The sequence below is a fragment of the Agelaius tricolor genome, unplaced genomic scaffold, assembly GCF_023055355.1.
Source record: "Agelaius tricolor isolate 1412-34295 unplaced genomic scaffold, bAgeTri1.0.p SCAF_6, whole genome shotgun sequence".
In the NCBI taxonomy this organism is placed as follows: Eukaryota; Metazoa; Chordata; class Aves; order Passeriformes; family Icteridae; genus Agelaius; species Agelaius tricolor.
In genome coordinates this window covers 35,062,782-35,089,592 of record NW_027269266.1, presented here as the reverse complement: position 1 = coordinate 35,089,592, position 26,811 = coordinate 35,062,782, and the positions used below count along the sequence as shown (strand labels likewise).

Below are 26,811 nucleotides of genomic sequence, written 5' to 3'. Positions count from 1 at the left end.
AAAGCCCATGCCTAAATCTGATGCCAATTAAACTATGGAAATGGGAGCCAATGGAACTGGATTGTTAGTATCAGCCAGGAACCTAAACACTGTGTCAGCGAACAGAAAATTTATCTTTTTACAGGTTGGTGGGGATCATGTCATGTCCCCTGAGACATCTGTTTCACCAATGAAAACAAATGAGGGGAATGAGGTGAAATGTAACAGAGAGGGACCTGAAAATGCCAAAAGGGAAAAGCAGGGCAGGAACTGTGTCACTGTCTCCAGTGGGTGGGAATGATGTGTCCAGGAATTGTGGTTTTATCAGACATTAGAGTCAAAATGCTGCACATGGAACAACTCTTTCCTAAGATGGGAGAACTTGCTGAGGTAAAGGTTTCCAGCATCTAAAAGCAATGCCCATGGTGTATATCTTCCAAATAATGTAATCAGCTAAATCTAGCAGTACAAGAGCTAAGAAGAGATCCAGTTTTTAACACTATGTCCCAATGCCCCCACGTCAGGACAGTTCATCAGTAATAGACCCAGACATTTCACCTTTCTCACTGTAAAACCACGTGGCTAAATTTGTGAATGTAACCACGTTTTTAAATTGTTTGCCATGGGAATGTTGCCTGAATAAGGACAAAATTGAAATAAAGGCTCACAATTAGGTCCAGGAAGAACAAAGCAAATGCCATTTTCTGTTCTGGGTATTTTCATAGGAACAATGTTATCACTCCCATTGCCCCAATTCAAATGCAAATTAAGCACCACAGTTGTTTAAATTAGCTAGAGAAATAGATACACGAAGCAAATGCTGCTAGATCTGGGCCATGGTGCATATCTGATGGCACAGCAAGGTTCAAAGTATTATGTTAACAGTACTGCAGCTTTAAAATGTTTGCTTTAAGTGTTAGCAAACCTCAGTCTTGAAATCTGTGCTACAGGTTGTCTGAGGAAACACTAAATGGAGTAAGTAAAAGCTAATAGCTTTTTTCTCCCTCTGCCTCTACCCCCCAAAAAATAGAAGCAAACATAAAAAGCAAATTAATCTTCTTTTCATTCCAGACATAATTTTCCTTTCTTAGAACAAACCCATCCCTATATTTCAGCTATTCCATACATTGCAGCATCCATACTCATGGTGCCATACTGTTTTCAAGTGGACATCACCTGAGATATTCCAATGAAGAATAAAAAAATAGAATTTCCAAGGCAGAGACACATTTCCTTTAATTAAAAAAAAGTATAGGAATTATAATTTTTTTATGGTATTTTTTAACATTTGCCATTAGAAAGCTTCTCAAAGGCTGAAATGAACTCTGTGTATGATGCATTGATGGAAATTTGAGTCTCCAGTTCTGGTATATAGAAAGTAAAAGTTAAAAAATTAAAACCTTGAAGTTCAAGAGTAGGGATCATATTCTACTGCTTTGCCTGCAGTAAGAAATCTCTTTTACATGCTCTTCAAAACAGAACAAATTTTTCAGTTGAGGTCTTCCTTTAGGAGAGCAGAATATCCTCAGTGCCTTACAGTAATACTACCTTAATTATACTCCAAGCAAGATTTCTCCTGTGTGCATTATTTGCTTATGATTTATTATGATGTCCAGACCTCATTTTACTTTGCTTAATCACTCATACTCTAAATTACAACTACTATTCTCCCCTCAAATTATCCCCAGTGTGGATGCTATGAGGTGTAGTGAACTTGTCATTTGAAGATTTCTTAAATGACAAAGAAAGGTTGGCTACATATAATCACCAGAATAGGAAAAGGTACACAGAGGACCAAGACTTAATTTCATTGTGTTTCATCAGCAAGTAGTTTGCATGTGGAGAGCAGGAAAATGTACTGATTGAAAAAAATTACATCATCTACATTTTTGTGCTCATATATGTGACACATAAGCTTAACAAGAAATTTTGTCAGTGCTGGAGTGGTCCTTCCAAAACAACACCTTCATGACAGATATGTGGAATTTTATCAGCTCTTTTCTTTCAACCAGTATCTAATATTTTAACATTTTAAACCTTTAACATTTTAAAACCATTTCATTTAAAAAAAAAAACCCCACCAAACAAACAAGAAAATCCAAACAAATCCCCAAAGCTATAAATTATTTAACTTAGCTCTAGAACTAATATCTGTAGAAACATTACAGGAGTCATTGCAGTATCATTTTTATTATAAATTTATAGCATCTAAATATTTTAGAGACCATCCACAAAGGTGGTGGAACAGCCTTCCAGGCAAAAATGCAAACTCATACCTTTAGGAAAGAAAAACCCTAGAAGAATGCCTACCTATCTGTAAGCCCAATAGAAAAGCCCTTTTTCCATGTAGAAGGTGAAAGTCTGAGAGCACACACCACTAAGTGCTTTGGCCCATCCAATGTGGAAATGCACTACCTACAGCTGTGCAGGGAACGTCCCTGATGGTCACAGGTTGAGGTAAGTTGGTGGTGAGGGGCTGTTAAGGAGCACTTCCAGCCTGGGAAGCCCACTGGAAGATGATCAGATTGTGACAACCCAGATACAACCCCCTACACTGAGACACAAATGGGATTTCTGGGAAATGTCTCTGTTCCAGTTAAACTGGGATTGGTTCTAGTGAGGTTGTTGGGACATTTGGTTATTACTGCTCTTGCCCAAGAAAGGACAAAACTGATGGGTGAAGGTTAATGTTTTCATAGTAATAAATGCCAAGAGCCCCATGAGGAGCGTTTTCTGAATGTGGCCTTGCCTCAGGGAAAAGGGAGCATGGGGAGTGTGGCCAACAGCCCTACCCAGGGAGCAAGGATGCAGCCCACCATCATCACTTGGACTGCAATGAATGCTTTGAAAGCAGCTATTGTTTGTGGCCTACATAAGCTGACAAAGTGCCTTCAGAGCTGCTTCTCACCAGAGAGACATTATTATCATTATTATTATTATCTGGATTTGTTTCTCTGTTTGCAGTATTTGACCAATTTTTGCACAGTGGGCTTTCTTTGTATATTCTCCCCTAGAGCTGCAGTCTTTTCTGTCAGAAGTTTGCTCTCTATAAGGAGTTCAGCAGCAGGTCACAGACCTGGTTTACAAATGAAAAGACAAATCAACAATCTACTTAGAAGAATAAGAAGACTCCACAAGTCTTTAAGTAACCTATTGAAAAACTAGAAACACATATTTCCTGAACTTTCTTCTTTTTCTCTTCCTGACCCAGCATCCTCACTTCTCTGAGGTTAAGCACTTTTATATGATTGTTATTTTTCCCTCATATTTATCATAATTAGGTGCTATTTAGACAGATGATAATGGGGGTAAGAAAAACCATCTGAAGAATCTAAAGGAGATAAAAATAGGGCAATCTGCAGTTTGAATGCATATCACTGAGCTTTTGGTCACAGGTATTTTCCCCACACCAAATATTTTTTCTCTTGGGGAACTGTTTCACCTTTAGGTAAACTTTGTTTATGGAAGATGTTTCACTACAAAAAATGAAAGCTTGAAAGCTGAAGAGTTGATGTAGAACATGCAGATCACAATGAAGGATGGGATAGAAACTAAAGATTGGACCAAAACTGAGCATTCCGTTGATGAATATGATAAACATTGATAAACATCTGCTCTGAAAAATCTAAGCCTGCAGATCTCCTAAACAGTAATTTCAAAGGAAGTTTTTAACTTGAAGACATTTCAGGGGCTATCTGTTTCAATGCATAGGAAGAAATAATCTGCACACTTGAGGGAATGTTTTGGCTGATGAATTTTCCTAATTTGCAAAACCAGGATGAGCTGTCTAATCTATTCTTCTATGCGGTCTGTCTAGTCGTTTCCTATACAGATCCTGAATTTTCCCAACTTTGAATCACTCTTAAAAATCTAAAATTATCTTGTATTTTTTCCAACTGATTTTTATTTTAACCGTCTTCTTCAGATTGATCAGAAATTCAGAGACTGCCAGTCTCTTCCTTGTCTGTACAAACAGCACTAAATAATGGTAGAAGATTGAGCAAAACCTGAAATTTTGAGTGAGTTATACACGCATTTTTATATATTTACACACATTTATGGATATATACTTGTGCATGTATATGTCCATGCAGGAAGGAAGAACTTACCTATGTCCCAAGTAAGGGGGTTGTTCTGCTCCATCTCCCTTTTCCCTATGACATACCAGATGCAGGCCATCCAGTGAGCAAGCAAGGCAAACATGGACATGAGGAGCGTGAGGACGATTGTGCTGTGCTGGGAGTAGCGATCCAGCTTCTGCAGGAGGCGCAGCAGCCGCAGGAGCCGCACGGTTTTCAGAAGGTGGACAAGGGAAACCTGGGAGAACGGGGAGAGAAAAGCACTAGTCAGCACCCAAGCAGCTTGGCAGCAGTTTACTTCTATCACACAGTTCTCTTGTTTCAAGAAAGGAAATTCTAAAGGTCTATGGAATGTTGCCCGCTCTTCACGCAGCTGCACATCTGACTGGACTAAATCTTAAGAGAGCAGAGAACAGCAAAGAAGATGTTTAAAAAAAGTGTGAAATTTTGGTGTGTAAATACACAATTACTATTTCTGATATAAACCAAGCAAACTTGAAATACTAGGAGATCTTTCATGTTATCTTTTTTTCATGCAGTTTTCCTCCAGATTTATCTTAAAAATTTGTGTTTGTGAAAAATTGATTCTTCCCAGCTCTAGAAGAGGAAAAACAATTGTCAAACTGACCAAAGATCATTCGATTGCAATATGAAACCACAAAATAAGTATCTCCAGGCACACAATGATTTTCAGCTTCAGCTAACAGCAGACCTAATTTAACTGTGTATGAGATGAAACCAGCCTATAATTTTGCATGGACAAAAATTTTGCACGGAAGAGGCAATAACAAGTATCAGATATTTTGCAGAACAATAAAGCAGGGAAGCTAGAGAAGGCACAGATTTTTTTCTTGAGATTTAACCCTGTGTTAAATCACACACTCTGTGGTCCCTGTTTAACAGGGACCTGGGCATATTTTACTGCTCTGCATTAAGTAGTAGTCCAAAAAAGCTTTCATTAAAACTTCTAATACTGCTTCTTAAATTCCTTAACTAAAATATTTTTGCCTTTCAAGTTTATGTGGCAAAAGCAGCACCTAATCTGCTCAGCACCCTAAGTATACAGTAGTTTATGAGGTTTATGGCTCTGGCTTTAGAGGAGTTCCAGCATAAAGCAAACAGTCTCTGGATGACCCCAGCCCTTCCAGAGCATCCTGCAATTGGCATCTATACCATATTGTGCACAGCCCACAGTTTTGCTGTGAATGTACTTGGCTTGTGCTTCAGCTGTTGGGCAAACAGGGTTAGCAAACTATATACAGATTAGGATCCAAACAGTTTCAATGTATTCGTCTCAGATTAAATAGCCATAATTTTTACTAACAGTAAACTTTTTTTTTTTGCTTCCTCCATTAATGAGACAGTAGGATTAAGGCCTGCTTGATACAGGATACCCACATCAGCTGGAAAAGTAACATCAGACTTGATGTGTCTTGCCACAGCATTCCCAGAGCACAGTAAAGAGCTCTCCCAAAAGCAAGTCTAAAAACACAGCTCAATCAATATCCTTTTGCTTTTGCTAATCCAGAATATCCTGATGCTCAGCCTTTCTGTTACCAAAGATAACAATCTGAAATCTAAATTTTATTGGTGTGCATTCACCAACAGCTAGATCTGAGGTGACTGACATATTTTGTAACATGAGGTATTTTTGATTTTTTCAAAGATTTAACAACTCATTGATTATATTCCACTCTCAGGAATTAAGTACGTGAGAAACCTGTAAAGAAGAAAATAATGAATCTACAAGCATTTTTTTTTTTGCCACTACAGTTTTGGTAGTGCATAAGTAATTCTCCCATGAGCCTCTTCAAAGGCCAATATTTGCAGCCCATTATTTAATGTGTTTTTTTTTTTTCTCAAGAACCTTTACTTTTTTTTCATGTACATAGAAAGGAAAAAACCAAAATCAACAAAAAATATGGCATTTTTCAAAAAACATTGTTAAAATAAGGTCTGACATTTGAACACACAAATATTTACAAGGTCATTTCTTGCACTTCATTTCTATGTCATTCTCCATCTACAGTGCCAGAGAATTAGTTATGTCTGTGGCCTTAAGCCCAAGAATATCTGCAAATCTAGGGCAGAAGGCTGCAAAATACTTGAAGTAATTGCCGGGTTTATATTATTACAATCATATAGCTTTAATTTATAGATATTCTTTAACTGCCATGAAACTGTACCAACCGCCTCTGTTTCAGTGGTAATTAATTTCACAAAGTCTCCTTTTCTTCTCTCTCATCAGCTTGTTTGAATCAAACATGGTTCTGTTGCACTTATAACATAAATGCACTTAAACATAAATTCATGACTGTCTCTTCAAGGTGTAGCAGTAACATACAAACATTTGTATAGTGTCTATTTATGTAATGATTGTATATGTGCTATGGCCTACACATTGGAGCCTTCATCTTCCCATGGGAGCCTATGTTGTAAAACATCACAATTAAATAATGGTAGCTTTGGTGAAATTATTTCATTCTTTTTTTAAGATTCCTACAAACAAGAAATTGCAAAAGGACTGTTATAATTCTGTGTGTCCTGCCAGTTATCAGTCTTCCCTAAATTCTGACCATTTTTGTTAAGCTACAAAGACATGAATCATATATCATAATATTCTTTTTAATGTGGAAGCAGGTTTCATTTTAAGGCCTAAGGACTGCCCCATTTCAAAATCATTTCTTCATAAAATTGAACACAGATGTAATTAATCATGTATTATTGCACTGAATTTTCTCATTAGTCATGCCAAATGCTCCTCTGGTATTGTGCCCAATATGTCATTGAAAGATCTAAAATGCCAGCAGGCAGCTTCTTTTTCTATGTCACAAATTTAGGAAGACAAAATAAGGAGTCAGCACTCATACTTGTGCCATGAAAGATTTTTCTTTGCCCACAGATATAAAATCATCAAAATTTTCCATTTTGTTAATCGTTTTAGACTATCTGGGTTAACCTTTTTCTGTCAAAAGGACAGGGACAGAATTTTATTTGAGACTAACACAAACTCAATCAGCATAGTCCTGAGAACTACTGACAACAAATAAAGTTGCTACAAACCAATGATGAAGTTCTCTGCTTGGAAGAATCATCTCCTACACAAAAAATGAATTAATGAAGAAATGGGATATACATTTTAAGAAATGACTGGTGGGAGAGATTTTAATAATTTTTTGTCCACCTGGTTATTTGCTTTGCCTCAAATAATGATACTATTGCCCTAAAACCATTGATAGCTACTCAAAAAGGAGCAATTCAATCATTATAACTAGGGCTTAATGGCCTGGTTTTTATGGCAACATCTGAAAACACATTCCCCTATATTAAGAGAACCTTTATGTCAGATGAACAAAGGGATGGAAGGAGCTTGGCAAGCACTGAGGATAGGCAGGAATGTGCCTGTGGTCTCAGATCTCCCAAGAGTCCCTGATTTTAATGTTAGGGCAGAATCCAGGTAAGGTGTAAAGGCAGTAGAGCCAACTCATACAGTTTAACTTTTGTTTCTTTCAAAATATATACAAAACCAGCAAACGACTCCGCAGCATTTACATGCACTCTGGCTCCATCAATCTCCAGCTGGGGTGTGACATATCTGTGCCATACTTACACAGGTATGTATGGCACTATACCTATGGCTTGCAGAATTTAGAGCGTCCCTAAAGGCTTGGCCCTTGTGCCAGGGCCTGAGCAGCAAAGGGGTGAGATGCTCCCTGATGCCCCTTCTCACCGTTCTGTTGAGGCAACATCTGAAAGTCAATGAAGTGAAAATCTGAGAACAGACATGAGGAAAGGGCTTATTAAATCATGAAGTCTGGAAACAGTGTAGTGTGATTAACACCTCCCCCTGTTTTGAGACAGCTGATAAGTCATTGTTATCTTGAGGTTTATATTAACAGTTGCCAAGTCTTGTCACGACAGGAGATATGATACAGTAAGGCACTGTGTTCCCATCAAGGAATCATACAGAGGTCTCATTAAGGGAAAAAGCTTAAAAGTACGACAGGAGATGTGTATTAATCATATTACGGCAGCATTTTTAAAAACGTGACATTTTAATTGTAAAAATCATCATTGGATAGTACTTTCTTTTCCAGAATTAAGTACAGAAATCTTATCAGTCCTTCCACTGGGGACAAAAATTCGTTTTCAGGTTTTTTTAATTTTTTCTTTGACTGCAAAAGTAAACATGGTTAACTTGATGAAAGTCATTAATAGAAATTAAGCCGACATTATTATGCTGGCTGTTTGGTTGGAGTGCAAGGGATAAACTGAGATAGTAATGTATTGAAATAGATTACCCACTTCTTAAAATGAAACAGTGAACAATGTGAAACTAACTATCAGGTTCTAAAAAGCATCTTCACTAGCATTAGATTGATGGTTCTTTATGTAATGAATGACATGAAAAGGGAGTTCATTGAAGGAAATGATACTAAATTATAAAATCAAGCATGACACCTTGTATGGGACTCTTCCTGGCTAGTTCTTTTCTGTGTTTGTTGGGGTGTTTTTTGGTATGTGTTTATCCTATCATCTCAGTGCTTGTCTGTAACTCACTTGTAATGAAATTGAGATTGACTGCATCTGTTAATGAAAGATCAAAATTATGGGAATTAGAAAGTGGATAGCTGATAACCTTAGTTTTTTATGATAAAAATCCACAAAAACAAGTTTACAAAAACTAAGAGGGTGCATTTCTGGGGGGGGATTATTTGCTTGTTTGCTTATTGCAGTTTTGCTTTGTAGATCCCTACTCTACAAAATCCAATAGGGCTAGCAGAATAAAAACCTTTGTCTTAGCATAAGTAAGCCTACACAAATATAATCCATCATGATTGTGACATCACCTAATTTTAGAACAAACATTTTCAAAGCAGATTAAGCTTTTTGTCATTACATTCTTAAAAAAAAAAAGAGTTTAAACCAAAGTCAAAGTGACAATTGTAAACAATACATATTAGAACATACAAAAAATTGGTAGTCATGCTGTAATTTTTTTCATGAAAATTCCCACAGGTAAAGAGAAAGAGGATTCCTGACTAAATAAACATGCTGATCATAATAATGATTTACTTTACCACAGTAAAAGTGTATGAGTCTTGAAAGATTAAGGACTGAATTTATGCACCATAAGAGAGCAAAAGTCATAGCAAACTGTATTTGAGTAAAGTAATTAGACATGAAGCTAACATAGATGCAACTGTTTACCAAGTAAAGATAATTGAATTAAAAATTGGTAGATCCAGGGTGAAAATATACCACAAAGCTGTAAAAGACACCTAGGTATTTTAGTTAATTCAGTTTCAGTCTCCAGATCTGGGGAAAAAAGCCCCACATCAACGAACCCCTCTTGAAAAAAGAGAACAATTGAGAAGGCAAGTTAGTACTTACCACAGTGACGTTGAAAGCATAAAGAAGATCAAAAGGAAGTGCAGCAATTAAGTCAATGATAAACCACGTAGTCACATAGTGGATACAAATAGATCTTGCTTCAAATATCACTTGGCCAGACTTGCTGACATATGTTGTTCGGAAATTTAAAATAATATCTGCTTGACAAAGAATGAACAGAATCAGAGACAGTGATTTCTTAATTCCTGGGCACAGCACCAGGAATTCAGAATAATGCTGTTTGGTTTTCTTCTGCATCATAAATACCAGATGAATATTCTAACATAGAAGCAAAAAAAAACATGGTAGTAAGAGATGTACATACACAGAGTTAAACCAATGAATGTATTATTCTTTTCAAGGAATAAACAAAATGTCTAAAACATTTATCACTCCCTGATTTAAAAGGGCGTTTGAATTAAAAACCAACATCCACACACATTAATCTTTAAACTGTACAAATATTGCTATTTTGCTAAATGAAAAAAAAAGGACATTATTTTTGTCCATAAAATTTACTCACAGTTTTTAAAATAAAAAATTATTAATTATTTTATTTAAAAATGTGATTTAAGCTCTTTTAGTGATAGCTACTTATCACAGATGATGAATGTCATCCTCAAGGATAACCATTTTTTTAGCAACTGAAAAATGCTGAACACACTTGAATAAAAGGTTTTTTGGGCTATGGTGGAGATCACAAAAGTGATATGAATTGCTTGGTGACTTGTGTATTTTGTATGCTCCCATCTAACATTCCAGGATGTGTGTCTTTCAGTATGAGATGTACTTTTGACGCGTCTTGCCAAAACACATTAGCACTCGAAAAAACCTCAGGTCTTGACAACAAAGTCTCAATTATTTTCATGTCCTACAAGACAAAGACTATAATCTTTCCTCAAGCTATGCACCCTGTTTCTACTAATATTAGTGAGAACTACTCATGTAACTTTTACAGAGTCAGAAAAGAATGCAGCCAACCATTAAGGCTGGTGTTTTACAGCAAGATAGCTTTAGGGGAATAAAAGAGATTGATTTGCATTTCTCCCTAGAAGTTCTTTAGGTAGGCTACACTAAGACAATCTTTTTCCTCCCCACTGGGGCCAAAAGAGAACAAGAGAGAGGTTCAGCACACAGAGAAAATCATGCTGGATCACTCCTTTGGGGTATCAGAAAAGATTCATTTAGGATAAATTTTGATCAAATCCCAAGTTCTAATTCTCTGGGTCTGCAGAATAATAATTTGCCAGGTTTCACTAGTAGAAAATTTTTATGCTGTCTTCTGCAGCTGGAAGCTAGACAGCCTGCTATGATTATTTGTCGTACTGGTTAACCTGTACTTTGCTCGCAATAAACCTATACTATTTCCAACACTTTGACCTTGGCTTCTACCTCCCTTTGACCTAGTAGAGTCAATTAATGAAATTCCTAAATTAATGAAATCTTTGATGAATTTCTCAGTTTTTTGGGCACAGAATCAATTAATTCTGCATTTTTTTTTTAGGATTTAGTGCAAAACCATAACACAAAGTGACCTAGACACACATTGGCAGATATCTGGTTCATGGACTGAGGTCTTGCAGGTTATAACTGGTTTGTGGTTTAAGAATGTTTTCCTTCAACCAGGTCCTCAGGCTGAAGAGAACATATAAGTGAAATCAGAGATATAATGATTTATATTACCTCATGAGGTAGTCTCATTCCTGCTTTCTTAAAGCTACAAAAATGTTATGAAATTTTCAATAATACAGCTAAGATGGGAATATTGCATAATTTCACATGGTTCATAATGAGCAAGGCAGTGAGTTTAACTCCACAGGTGCTTTTTGGAGACAGTTGGTTACCAGCCCCATTTCAAGATCAGTATGGCAACAGCGGTCACATACAGAACACCTTCATGAAGATTTGTTTCATAGAGAGAAGAAAGATAAAGATATTTGCACCACTAGTATTTTGAAACTGCTCATTCTCATTTGTGTCACAAACTCCAAGTTGTAGTTATCAAAGTCAGAAAAAGTATTTGCTTATTTATTGCCCATTAGTGTCTGTGAAACCACTAAAACTTTAACAGAAAAGGAGATAAATTCTTGCTTTAAATATAAGTACATCCAGTACACCAAAGGCTTATCAATGTGCATATGCAATTCACTGTTCAAGATTGAGGAGATTAGAGGTTTTTCTGCACTGCACACTTTTCTGCCGTCCTATCAAGGCAATTTAGGGCAACAGCCTCAGATAATAGCTATATTCCAAAGAAAAAAAATACATAGGAAATCTTAAGTGCTTCTTTCTGCATCCAGTTTATTAGATAAAAGTCCAGAGTGTGGGAAGTAAGAGTGACCCGTCTTGTATTACTTAGCAACTTTCTGAGCTATACTTGGGTATAAACAGTTTCTTCATCTGAGCAATCTTATTTACAGCTTAACTGCTGTGCTAAAGTACTTACTGAGATATCTGTAAGGGAAAACACAAGAAAAGGACTCCTGAGGCCAGAAACTTCTAAGAGCACAAGAAAATCTTTAACACAAATTTAGAAATGACCATATCTTCTGAGGGATTGCATTATTCTAGGAATTATATATTCCACATTTTGGGGGGGATTTCTGTTAAGAAAGTGAAGATTTTTTTAAATAAATGTTTTCTTATCACTAATAATTTCTTTACTAATGTAAAAATAGAAAATAGCAATGCATTATTTAATGTTTTAGAAATTGTTTGTTAATCTTATTGTGCAGCAGCTTCTACAAACTGATGACAATTGAAAGAACAATCTGAAATTCAACATAAACATCAATAATGTAAAGCTTTGGAGATTCCAGATAACTTAAGAGCTTCAAAACTAATGGTTTTCTCTAGTGTTGAGTTTGTTCCAAATGCTCTCAGATGAAGTGAATTTTAATAATTTCCTACAACATGAAGGGCAACAATTTTAAGTTTGCACCTGTAAGCAAGGCAAGAGGGAGATTTAATCTCTGAGCTGATTCTTAAATCATATATGAAGTGACTCCAATATATTTGGATAATTAGTGGGTTAAAATTTTTCTACAAGAGATACATCTGAATATCTTTAAGTATGCTTAAAGATATTCACAAAGATGTTCAAGGGTAAAGAAATTCACACTATCTTTTCACACTATCTTTAAGTATGCTCTAACAACAACTTCAGTCTGTGCAAACTTCATATTTAAAGCTGTGTTTGATTGTTTCAAACTGGGACAAAGACTGCAATATCTCTTCTGCTTTAGCACCTCTCACCAAACATCAATAACAAAGATTACGACTAAAGAAAAAAGAAATCTGAATTTATTTTATTTCAATTTTTTAAAATTTGAGATAGGAAAGGATGATTTTAACTGGTCTTGTGAGCCACACATCATATGCTCAGGAAAGCAAAACAGAGCATTTAAATAATGTCTCTGCCATGAAAAATGTCTCTTTGTAATGATGTCTCTGACATCATTACAAAGTTGCCTAAAACTAAAGCAGGAGGAACAGCAGAAAATATCAAACTGCTTAACTCATTACACCTGTCTTGAAGCACAGCACATGATATCTAAAATATCTAAAATACCATATTTTTCTTGATGTAGAGAGGGAAAAAAGAGTGAAACACCTTCCTTTGAAAAAATTTGAGTTCTTATTTTGTTACATAATTCAATTTCAGTTCAATTCTGAAAAAAAGTCAGGATTCAAGAAAATTAAAGCTCAGTATAGAGTCTAGACTACCCTACTGACTTTAAGAAAAGTCCTTAAATAATGTTTAACCACATGGCCTTTTCCACAGGACTTATACTATGTTCAACACACACGCACATTGTGTTAACAAACACCAATGTGTCCTAAGCCAGCCTCGATCTCCTCCTTCCCCACTCATTTCTGCACTCACTGCTGTGTGTGAACCTTGATCAAAGAGGGTCAGCCTTCCAAGCAGTGAGGGGCATTTTTTGTCTGCTGAACACAAAGGTAAATTTGACCTGAAAGCACTCAACAGGAAGGAGCCAAGATCTCCAATTTCAGAGGCTTGGAACTAGGAATCACATCACCCTTGCACATTGTCTAGGAAAATGGGCTTCTGCTCCACACACCTTCTGATCACAGTTCCCTGCTGATGCAATTACTTTCCACTTTTTGAGTCCTGTTCTTCTGAGTCCCCTTTCTCTCTACCCTGCAGATTGATCACCTTTCCATACCAACCCAATACAACACAGACCTGAAGCTCCTTCAGGCACTAAGTCCTTAAGATGCATGCAGAGATAATAAACAGTGAATTTGTGAAACCATGACTGTGATTTTTCTCCTGGTTGGATCCCATGGCAAATTAGCTCCATCTGCATGGATTCTCTCAGTCTTTTATTTCCACTACTGGTGGACACACATCCCTTAAAAAAAAATCTTGTAATAAATGTGATATCTCTAAAACTCATGCAAGATTATAGACAATGCATTTTTATATAAAAAAAAACCCAACAGCTTTTTCAGCCATGAAACGAATTTAAAATTGTAATCTATATACAGTTGTAGTTCCTGATTTATTTATATATTTTACTCCCATTAAGCTCTTACACATTATTCACACCAATAAACACCAGAACACAGGGACCATTATCCCCCAAATATCTTCCAAGTTTGTAATTATCATGTCTACATGGGTCTTTGATATTTTCATTCCAAATACATGATAAATTCCAATAACATTCCAATAACATGATATAACTGGAAAGCTCTTAACAATTATTTCCTTATTTGAGCATTCTAATGGCTTTTACATGCCTATTGGTGACTATTTTCTTTTTCACAAGCTTCCAGTGTGAAATCCACACCCTATCAATGCTTGATTCCTAAGAAAGGGCAACTTATTTCATAGCTAGGCATAAAAAAGCTGGGAAATCTAAGCAAGCTCATAAGGTTTTGAAACTGGTGACCTCTTTTGGATTAAAGCTCTGCATGACATGCTACATCCTTGACCGAGTTGCCTCTTTCTAGATTTCTACTACACAACACATTCACACACAGACACATTTATGCGGTGAATAGTAGGAAAACACCAATTGAAGCTGGTGTTCAACAAAGGGAAAAAACATTACGTTAAAAAAATTATGTTAAAAAATGGAGGTTCTACTTAGGGTGCAATGCAGATTAGTTTCCTAAATGATATAAATGGAACAAAAGCCACAAACTGATAGTCATCAAGCTAACCTATTAATCATTAAGATGTTTTCCCTTGTAAAATTTTAAAAGTGCAATATGTGTTTTGTGGAATCTCAATTTCTAATCCCTGTTAAAAAAATAGTTATCTGGAGGCCAGCTGAGCCACTTTATCCATAAACAGGATTATTTTACCTGAAGCAGCTAATTTCCCTGTGAAAACATTTTTTTCTCCCTTTAGGCTTGATTGTTTAAAAATAAATCCTGCTGGGATTAAACATATGATCAAGTTATAGCAGAATAACATTTCAGGATTAGGCAGGTGATTCAATAACAGCCCATGACATAGTCTTAAATTTCAGAAAATGCAATGTAATATACCTCAGTTTAACTGTCTTTCACTGGGAGCTAAATGAGATTAAAACCCCTGTGCCTTTAGGGCAAGTGGCATACATATAAGCAGTGATGTTTCGTTAGACTGCAGCCATTCAAACCTGTATTGAAAACTAGACGATTTAGATATGTTAAGCCCACTGATTTTCAGAGAAGACAGTTTTCTACATTATCTCCCTCTTCTAGATGGTATGACTGACTCATCTCTAATTTCTTGTATTTTTTTTCACTTTCCTTTAGGTGATTTTACATTGGTTGTCCTTGGCTAGTAATACTTTCCCCAAAGTCCAGGCTCTTTCATGTATCTGATTGTTTTAGCAAATTTTATTTAAGGATACAAGGATAATGATATTAGAATCTGGCCAGAGAGCTTTTAAGAAAGTTTCCAGGAAATGTTTGTGCCATATTGTTTGAAGAACAATTTATCTGTCCCTATATAAACTCTCATTTTTTTTTATTTTACTGCTGAGATAAACATTCCTAGTAAATTGCCTAGGAACAATTTATTCAAATGGAAGCGTGATTTTTCAGTTCAATATCTTCCTTGCAGACATTTATAACCACAATTAGCTTGATGATTTTCTTTCATAGGCTGACATGATCAGGTGAGGGAGTTGGAATTGGGTTTATGTAGGAAAAGAAAGCAATGGTCATCTTATACCATTGTGTAAGAGCTTGAGCCACTATGAAATCAAATAAAGCTTAAAAGAAAAAAAGGGCACAGCCAAGGTTAAGTGCCAATAAACTAAGCACTAAAATGTAGAAAGTTTACGTAATAGTTATATAAAATATAATAAAATACATATTATATAAATAATATAATCAAAATTATGTCTTATTAAAAGCCTATTGAAGCTGGTGGAGGAACAGTATTTTTTCCTTCTTTTTTAGGAAGTTATATCAAATGGTGAACAGATATTAAGTAACAACCAATATAAACTATAGAAAATTTGTAATGAAGACCTAAACCTGTTTGAGCAAGAGAAAGAAATTACTGGTGCCCATAATGAAGGAAAAATACAGTTTTAGGAAAGAAACACTAATAGCAAACTTGAGTTCCTTTGTAAATAGTAAGGATAATGATAAATAGTTTCATGTCATTACAAGAAAAGCTAATAATAATCTCACAGAAAATCCAGATGTGTTCAATACGTCTTATATACTTCTTATCTAATTTTGGAATGAAGCAGCAAAGCAAGGTTGTGTCATATCAGATGATAAATTACAATCCAGTGTGCCCAAAGTAAGAGTCAGGAGGTAGCAATAGTTTAAAAACCAAACACTTAAGGAGATGTCACTTCTGCAGGTTGATGAAAAAAACCTCCAAAAATAGAAATATGTGGTTTACAAGCCATAAGTAAATAGAGTTATGGATTCTTTAAGGTCTTTGAAGAAGAGTTGATGACCTTCAGGAAAACATGCTTTATCCGAATACAGTTTCTTTAATACATGGCTTAAATATGACAGCTTCTATTTAAGACTCAACTAGATGGTAAAAATTTCTAGTTCTTGCCAGAATCTTTTAGAACTGGAAGATCATACAAAACTACATACAACTGAAGTCCCAGGTACATTGTGATGATGAGTAAGTGAGAAAGAAGAAGTTGGACCAAATTATATACCGCTGGAACTTAAAGAAATTAAGTATCCCAAGATAACGATGTCTAGATCCTAATGGACTTAGTATATAAAATGGAATATCAAGACCCATCATTGTATCACAAGGATAGTGTTTTGTTAAGTAGGAAAATTTGTTCTCTTCCACTGCTTAAACAGAAAAAAAAAATCATCTCATTGAGGAGCACTATCATTCAAGAAAATTATGGAAAAAGATTAGAATTAATCCTTAAACAACTGTACATTTAAAAACATAAAATATGGCTATCAAGTATACCTCTCCCTCCTATTTTCCTTTGGGTGCAACCCCAAATATAATTTTCTCCTGGTCACTAGCACTTGAGAATATTGTGCAAACAACCCCATTTAGTTTGTGTGGGCAGTCAGAATCTGAAAAACACACTTAAGAGCCACATTACACCTCCATTGAAAGCAGCTCTTTTTTAGAAGTCTTGTGGCTTTAGCTGGATGACTAGAGTTCAGATGAACAGCAGGAACATGGTTAAAAACTACAAATTCTTAAAATCTTTACCACAATTCACATGATATTATGTAACATGATGGACTTCTGAATAAGAGATTTCTGCTAGCATGGAGTAACTATAATTCAGAGTTTTTGCTGTTAAAGTCACAATTGAATACACTGAGCTGTTTTACCAGGCAAACTTCTCCAGTGAGAAGAGTTTATTTACCATTTGACACCAAGTTGCTTATCACTGAGGAGTACATGAGGAGTGGCACAGTCCCCGTCCTAAGGCTGTGCTATGATGTATGTTCTAAGCCTTGAATCATTCAAGTTTGTCAAGTAAACAACATTTTCAGTGATATTAATGGAAGAAAATTCATTTTTGGGTGTGATGGATCACAGTAGCACTGACTCCCAAAATTCATCTGTAACTGACAGTCTGATTTGCTCTTCCTTACTATTTGTTCTTACAGTGGAAAGTAATGTGATATTGAAGTTACATCCAAGTGGAAATACTGTTTTTCTTGGGTAAATTACCCATTAGTATATATAAAAAAAGAAATCTGAAGGCATCTTCTGAGTGGGTATTTTTATAACAAAAGTCACTCCCTCCAGAAGGACGTGGTCAGTAATATAATGCACTAACATGATATGTTCTATCAAACTCCATACTTTGGCTGCTGTAGACATGAATGATCAGCAGCCCAATGTCAAGAGAGGGGGGTCATTTCTTTTACCTGCTTCTTTGATTTTTAGCCTTTGAGGTTTGTCCTTTTTAGTGGCTTTCTTTGACTATGAGGGTGCCTAACTGTGATTAGCTAATCTCAGTCCCATAGTAGCTGACACACCAGAAAATCATCACATATCATGACCATTATAATAGCACACTAAACTGGAAAGACTTTTTTTCTTATATACTATGCTGTATCTTTTGAAAACAGACTCAATCCCTGAACATATTGAATAGCTAAAATATTTTTTATTGACTTTTCTACAAAGAAAGACTTTGGAGTCTTGAAAGAAAAGCAAAAGACTTGAAATATTTCTGAAAAATGAACTGTTAGCTCTGCTTTGAAAAGAAGCTAGTAGATGTGACTGCAGAAGTGTGAAAATTTCTTCATGGGCAATTTTCTAAATAGAACCTGCAGAAATATAGCAGAAAAAAGTAATTCCAAAGAGTGGAGAAACATCAATCACATGATATAGCTTTTCACTAAATTCACCCTATGTAAAAACATGGGTGTTGGGTATTTCATGAACAGATTTTCCTTCACACAAATATTGCAGCAAACAAAGCAGAGATCAAATAAGTAAAATATTCAGTGGGAAGTGGCATAATTGCTTCATTCATTTCCAATTTTTGACCAGTTCCAAGGGAAAACCTGAAATATTTTTCTCAGACTTACTCCATGCAGTTTGACAGCAATTTACATAGATAATAGCCATAAATCATACCAAAAATAGGGAAAAAAAGACCACATGCTAATTCACAAAAAGTGCGGTAAACTATTAAGCATCAAATAATTTCCATGGAAATTACCTAGATTAGATTACGTAGAAAAGATTTAAAGACTTTAATCTTATTGAAAAATACAATATTGTATTATCACTGTTGTACAGGATAGTAAATGAAAAATACAACTTTTGTCTGATTGTAGCTCTAATAAAGAGGAGTTAGTAGAGGCAATACAAGTAGAATTTTCAGGGTGCCTCCATTACCATAACACTTACCTGCATCTACCTGAAGATACAGAAATACTTCCATGGAATAATCACTTGTGGCTTGCACTTTTCTCCTTTAGGTGGAGGTTGATGTTTTTGTGCTTGGAAACAGCATCTTGTGTGCAGACAAGCATCTCTTGTCCTTACAAGTATCCAAGGAAGGTTATTGGAAAGATTTTTAACATTATAGTGGTCTTGCCTACCTGACTTTGATGTTTTAAGAAACTTACTACTGTTTTTCAGCATAAATATTTTGCACTGTTTTTTCACATTACTAGGCAATCCATAGAGCATGAACATTTTCTTATGACCTTCTCTTTCAAATATTAGGTGTATCAACAATGTGACTCTCTCTGTTTACATGCTTTGTTCATATGCATTCATGATGAGACCATTTGTTGCTTAGAAATAAATTCCCAGAGATAATTTCAAACCACTCCCTTGGTCCTTTCCTGAATTTTAAACTAAAACCACGCCTTCAAAATTTAAAGACACTGCTATTTCCTTTCAAATGCAGAAGTTTTCTTAGATGTGTCCCCCAGACACAGAAATTGTTGATGAAATGACCTTCTGTGCACTTGCAAAGATAGGAAATTATAATCATTATAATAATGAATAAGAAGATGAGAGAAAAAAGAAAGCAAGCCTTCCATTTTAAAGTGATCTAATAAAATTTATAGCATTTAATACTTTCTTATCTTATTCCGATGAATTTCATTCAACATCTTATTTTCAGTACAATATGTATACTTGAATTACTGTGTAAGTCATGAATGATTATATTAATTTCTACAAGGTTTATGCCATAGTTTTAAGTCTCTACATATTAAACATGTGAGATTCAAGGACTTCATATGGTTTAAAACAGTTTTTGAAAGATTTTGAGTCATTTACATTTGTGATAGATAGTAATGGCCACACAAGTCCCCTTAGTCTACATTGTTATGCCACGCAAATCAGAGCTTTAGCGCTGTTAAACATAGTGCTTTGAAAACATAAATTGCTGATAAAACACTTTGTTAAATAAAATGTAGTGGTACAGAGAGAAATATACATACAAATAGAGGAAATCTTAGCGTAAATCAATTTTTTCTCTTGAAATTGTAAACCACAGATCAAGTCTTGAGATGCCAGTTTGTGTGTGGAGAGTGGAGGAAGGGATGGGTATAGATTTTTTCCCCCCACAGGTGGCAAAGTAATATACTGCAGGAAATCACTTAGAATAACTCTCCAGACTGTTCATAAAAAGTATAATTTTATAGCCATAATTAGTATCCAGTGTTTGTCTCCACTACAAACTAAATGATCCACAAATAGAAAATTGAGCTCTTCTCTCTATAGTTATTCTTCTCTCTATAGTTATTCCACCTTAGATACAAAATACTCAAACCATTTTATTCTTATTCAACAAATAATGCATTACCATTACCCAGAAAGCCTATGCATATTTTCACTGAACCATTGCACTGATCTCAACTCCTTTTGAAGGTCTCCTATTCAAATAGTCCTGTGAGTAGACAATAAAGTACTGATAATTTTTCAGATATTATTGCTTTCTTCAATCAAGATGTTCAATAAATTTAAAAACAAACAAAATGGATAAAGAAAGGCAATATCTGAAAACTGGAATGAAACTGTTGCAGAAATTAAAAACACTGCACTGGATATTTATGGAAGAGAAACATTAAACAATTGGAAGGTTATTATTAATTAAATTGAATGAACTTGGTGAGATGTTCTCCTGCCTTTTTTTCCCCAGAAGACAGAAAACTTAAAAAATATTATTGAAAAGTAACCAAGATCCATTATGCTTCTTAGAAGTATTGCTATTCCAGGCTCCCAGACATACCTATCTAGAAATGAAAAACTCAGCTACTGTCTATGCAAATACAGGAGCATAAACTTTGAAGAAAATAGTGCAATAAAGCAAGAAATAGCCCTCACCAGATAAAATACTTCTTAGGCTATTTTTAATGAGATTTTAAAATACACTAAAGCTAACAAGATTTCTTTTCTGCACCTCTTTATGTTTTTTGAATACATAAGACAACATAGAAATCCTGAAATTAAACTAATTCTACTTTATCATTGGTTGGAGGAAGCAAAAGATTTATTTACAGGAGAATGTTAGAGAAGGTTTGCACACAACAAAGGGAAACAGATAATGGAAGTACACTCAAATACAACATCACACAAGTTATCACAGGAAACATCAAGTGAAAAATGTAGTTTCATATGAGAAGCCCTAATTATGTTCTCCCTTCATCCTCTTCCCTGACAATGTCACAAAATGGGCTGTTATTATTGTTTATCTCTGTCTGTGTTTTAGAGAACTTTAAAGGCTAAAGCAGTTACACCTCTAGTTAGATGCTTTTCTCATAAATAGTTTAATTCATATCAATGCTCTTACTTGTATCACCCCAAGTCAGAAGAACACTTTCATATGTATTTTTATCATGCTTAAGCACAGGCTGACACACATAACAGAAACACAGATTAAGCTGAGTTGGAAGGACCCGCCAGGATCATCAGGTCCAGTTCCTGGCCATCCACAGAACCATCCCCGGGAGTCACACCATATGCCCAAGAATATACTCAGTCTTGGGTAACACAGCTAAAAACCAAGACCTTGTCAAGTCCAAATGAGTGCTTATGCAAACCATGCTCATAAAAGGGATATTGCTCCATCTTCTCACAAATATGAATAAAATCAAAGTAGATAGACTCTATTTCTTCAATCCATGACTATTTTGTGATACCTCAATCCATGACTACAAAGCTGTAATACAGCTGAAAATCCTATATCAGACAGATCTCCCCACTGCATTTCTGTGGCAGCAGCATCATAAGAAGAATTTCTCTCAACATTTCTCATTGACATTTCTCAGAGCACATAGATAATCCATCAAAGATGTAACAGATGCCTGGAAACTTATGCTTAAATTTAAGTATGTTGTCAATCTTACTACTTTCAATAGAGTTATACGTGTTCTGAGACACATTAATTCAACATTTTAACAGACAAGGGACCTTTGAGAGATGATCATAAACATACTATTTTCTTTAAATTCACTGCAGGGATTTAAATGCAGTATTACAATGTCCTGAAAATACTCCATAAACCTTTCCTCAGAGCTGGAGATTTAAATCAGATAATAACTCTAGAAAAAGAAAATTATTCTGGGGAAAATTGAGCTGTTATTCAAACTCTGGGGGAGGAATATCGGTATCCTACAGTACAGTGTTTCTGGTTACCAGTAACATGATTAATCAAAGTCTCTTCTAGTGCTCTATGCACATTTCTTTGAATGCATCTAGTTACAGCCATAATGTGATTTCCCGGACTACAGATACAGACCTAAAAATCTAACTAGAAAATATGAAGTAAAATTTACAGAAAATCTTCTTTGCTTTATTTTTTCTTACTCAGCCATTCTATTGGTCTTTGCTTTTGACTTACTGATAGAAAGACTCCATATTTCCAGCAAAATATATAACCAGAAAAGTAACACTGAGCATTTCACCATCTTTCATGTTTTGAATGAATACTACATCAGATAAATCAGTTAGATAAAGATTATACTCTCTTGTGCTTATATTCAAATAAACACATTTATAACACAAATCAGTTATTTATATCATTATCAAAATATTATAATCCTGAGTCTACTCGTTTTGTATAGTCACCCAGGTACATCAGTGGGTCTATTTGATTTAGTATTCTTAAAGTTACATTAACCTGTGACTGATAAGAGTCACAACCTCACTCTTTTTACACAAGACATCAAGGATGATCCTTGATGATCGGCATTGCAGAATGCAAGCTTCTTACTGCAGTGCTTGAGAATCTTTGAATGTGAATTGTTTGAATTAATGTGAAAGAGTCCACCAAGATCTAATAGTGAACATAAAATAGACATTTAGACCTTAAGTCTAATGACAAAACAATGACCAAAGGAGGAAACAAATATTTATTCATCACAATATCTGATTCTTCCATCAGCCATATCGCCTACCAGTCTTACTGTCTACAATAAAGCTGACAGAGAAAAGGAATAAACTTTTCAAAAATTTTATAAGAAAATATCCTCAGTTATTTTTAAGTGTTTATGGTGTTTCAATTTTCTTTAGTTCTGGAGAAGATTGTAATGTTGCTTTTAATGTTTGAGCTAAGCTGTATTTTTTCACAAAAAAATAAGGAAGATTAAAATGGAAAGAAGCTTCAAACCTGAAAATTATTTTCTTGGTTTTTTTGTTCTCTTTCTGTCTTAGGTTGTAAATGCAAGATGTGGCCAGGGGTGTGTATTCTATTGCCATCTGTCAGAACCAAGTGAGGGAGATTTTTTTTTAATCTCTTCCACAACCAACCCTCCCTCCAGGCAGATGTCTTCTGTTAACGGGCCATCGAGTCTCACTGCATGACTGATGAAATTACATCATCCCATTATGAGAAGTTCCACCCAGAGGGAGGAGCCAAGCATTCCTACCTGGATATAATTTGAGATTTAGAACACCGCAGTCAGCCTTTTCCACTGGATTCCAGAGGAAGACCAGGCCCATCTACACCACCAATGGACCATCAGAGGAAAATTACAGCCTTCTACAGGATCACTGCTTCAACAAAACCATGCCTATCACTCCAGGAGGACTGAAGCCACCGTTTAAAGGGACTGCTGCCAACACCCTGATCAACAGGGTGTCAGTTCATATTCTAACTCTGTCAATGTTGTTTTTTGTATTACTGCATTTTAACTTTTAGTTTTATTTTTCCTTTTATTTTTCCTAATAAATAGGAAAAATAAAAGTTTTTCCTACTCTCATATCTTTACCTGAGAGCCCCTTAATTACAAAATTATAATTCGGAGGGAGGGAGTTTCCATTTCCCATTTCAAGAGAGGCTCCTGCCTTCATTAGCAGACACCTGTCTTTCAAAACAAGACACTTTCTCTCTCAGAACCCATCTGAACCCTTTTCATGTTCAAGAAAGACATCCCCAACTTGGTTTATTTCTTAGAAATGATAGCTTCTCCACCTGCAAGTAGCAACAGATCTGAGCTCCAGTTTGTCAGTGTGACAGCACTGAGCGATATTACAACAGTAAAATCTTGGGGAAAAATCTGTTTGACTCTATTCAGGGATTCTTTTCAATCTTCAGAAATAAATTGAAAAAATATACCACCAAAAAAAACCCAAAACATTTCTTTGGTACAAAGACATTATTAGATATGACCTTGTCTCCTTTTTGATTCTTAAGAGATATAAGAATTAAATGGATCACAGATATAAAAAGTTTAGAGAATGTATCAGATGACCAAACCTCTCAAATTCCATCCCAGTTATCATATAATACAGCAATATAGTATATATAGTAATATAGCATTTTGATATTATACATGTGTGTTATTGTAGTATGAGTTTAAATTTTACATTGATATTTAAAAAAATCTATTCAGCTTGTAGTCCATGACTTTTCTAAGTGTGAAATAAAAAAATTAGCCACAGATTGAGAACAAAACTGTAGCAATTCTAGGGCACATCCCTATACTGGGAAGGTTTGAGGCATCTCCAAGGTGAAACAAGGGGTTTCAATCTTCCTTGAAATCAAAAGTCCCTTTAGAGTAACAGCAGGACTACCCAAATCAATCTAAAGTTAAAAAAAATAAAAAAGTGTGATCTAAAGTTCAGATAAAATATCAAGACATACAGCTAAAATTGATTTTCTTTTTAAGAAAGAAAAAAGAAAGGGACGATTATTTCCTTTTCTAAAATATTATTAATTCTGTGAAAATCCTAAATGTCAGAAAAGAGATCCCAAACAACAATCCCTAGACAAATCTTACCGATGATAAAGAGAATTTCCACTGCAATGTCACTGACAGTTGTGCTTCGAGTTGTAGACAGCTCATCATGGCCAATAAAGGAAACATTGTAAGGTACAGTCACAGCAACATAAAACGTTGCCAGTAAAATAAGCCAGTCCCAGCCAGCTTTAAAAGTGCTAAAATGCAGCAATATGAATTTGGATTTTTTTGCATCTGAAACTTTGTATTCTGGAAATGCTGGTTTATCTACGAAAACATTCTGAAAAAGAGAGAAAAAAGTTAAATGAGACAAAACAATTATTTGATTACACAGAAGCATTTCTTGCAATGGAGTCCTTAAGTAGTTGATGTTTTTGTAAAAAAACATAATAATAACATATGCAGGCAAGAACAAATGTTACTTTTTTTCTAACCTAGACCTCACATTCATTTATACAGATGTTCATGGAATAACTTTTGTGAATGTTGAGGCAGAAAGAAGACTAATAAATTACAGATTAAATGGAGTAAGAGGGGACTGCATCTGGCAAACTGTTTCTTCTTCTGTTGAACTAATTCTCACTGCAGAGCAATATTATTCTACAGGATAGATAGATGAGATCTTTGTATACACAAAGACATAGTACTTTAAATAGGAACATATGGAATGAAGTAACTGATATTGAAAAAAGCATCCCTTACACAGAGCTGTGAGGAGGTTCTTTCAGACTATCTCTAGCCTGGTCCTAGGAACTGAACAGCTCCAGTACTGGGAGCACCTCTCCTGGTTTAATTTCATCTGCAGAAATCCAGTTCATGTGAATGAAAGCACAATTAGTAGGAATAACTTTTTGGTTTTCTTTAAAATTGCACTCCTGATCTAAATCAAAATATTAATCTACCATAATATGGCTCCAGAACTGACTACCTTTCTTATTAGACTAGCTTTGTCTTGAGTCTGTGTTTTACCACTGTTTTATGCAATCAATATTTCAGTGTTAACTGTAGAAATTCTTAGTTTTCACCTTTCATAGCTTTAACAAAAAACACCTACCCTACCCAAAAAGCAGCATGTAGGACATGACCTGTCCTGCATTAATTTCTGACAAAATTCTTGCTCACTGTTACTGTGCTCCTGGTTAATGCTGTTCCAGTAACAAAGAGCCTCCCAAAACAATATTGTGCATTCAGCAAGCTAAGATTACTTCTGATCTTGAAGTTATTCACTATGAAATTAAAAAGACACAACCTGCATGACTGTAGACTTAACTACACCTGCCTTGTCCGTCACAGCCTTTCTCTTTGTGTTTCCTTTGAAATACTGATGTCATTGCCTTCTCTAATCTTCGTTCTTATTAATGAATTTAAGCAGTTGAATTCTCACTGTTCTTAGAGTCAGCCCATTTTTTAATCATGGAAAAGAAAGCATTCCTCATATTATTTCCAACTCATAGCTCCAAAAATCCATGTACTAAAGCTAGTAAATTAGTCTCAGAATAAATGTTTTAACATGGTAAAATAACATCTGCACTGGTATTTTGCCAGTACAGGTAAGGCATCAAACACTATTTAAGAGTCTGTTCCTAAATAATATTATCATATTACTATACAATGAAAATATCCCTGGAAGACCTGGTCATATTTTGCCGGACTTTTATTATGCTTCTTCAATATGAAACACTTGTATCTTTTAACAGAATTTAATAATTTTTCAATATTTCATCTTTTTTCAACACTTAAGATTTAAATTCAATGGAAGTGGCTGTATGCCCTATGACATATATAGCAGTTGTGTATTTTTATGCCCTTAATCTATACCAAGTCTTTTTTAACTTTTAATTTGTACTGCACAAAGCAGGAGAGTTATTTTTTCTCATTAATATTTCTTTAGAAGTCATTCTGCTGCTATATTGAACTTATTATTTATAGTTACTGGGGGAATACAGAATTAATTTGAAGACAGAAACATTACTACTTCGGTTAGGAAATTAAAAGATAAATATCACAGCATAAAGTTGGAGAAATTCACATGAAAACTTGCCTAAATTATGTGTGACCTTTTGGAGGTTAACAGCATTAAGAGTTGCAGCTAGAGGACCTTGAGTCTCTTTTTTTTCTTTTTTTCTCTTTTTTTTTTTTTTGGAAATAGTAATAATTGAGATGACAAGGTAAATTGGAACCTAAAATTCTGAGAACCTGTGGAATCTAAGTTCTG

At 35.1% G+C, this 26,811-nt stretch overlaps 1 protein-coding gene across 1 annotated transcript in view; it reads right to left on the bottom strand.

Annotated features, from left to right (window-relative positions):
- Positions 1-26,811, bottom strand: part of KCNH8 (potassium voltage-gated channel subfamily H member 8) — a 177,177-nt gene that overhangs the window by 64,058 nt on the left and 86,308 nt on the right. The window contains exons 5-7 of the mRNA XM_071429316.1: positions 24,636-24,876; positions 9,453-9,610; positions 4,089-4,296 (exon numbers count right to left, since the gene is read on the bottom strand). Of these exons, the coding sequence (XP_071285417.1) occupies positions 4,089-4,296; positions 9,453-9,610; positions 24,636-24,876 (607 nt within the window). The remainder of the gene's footprint in view (positions 1-4,088; positions 4,297-9,452; positions 9,611-24,635; positions 24,877-26,811) is intronic.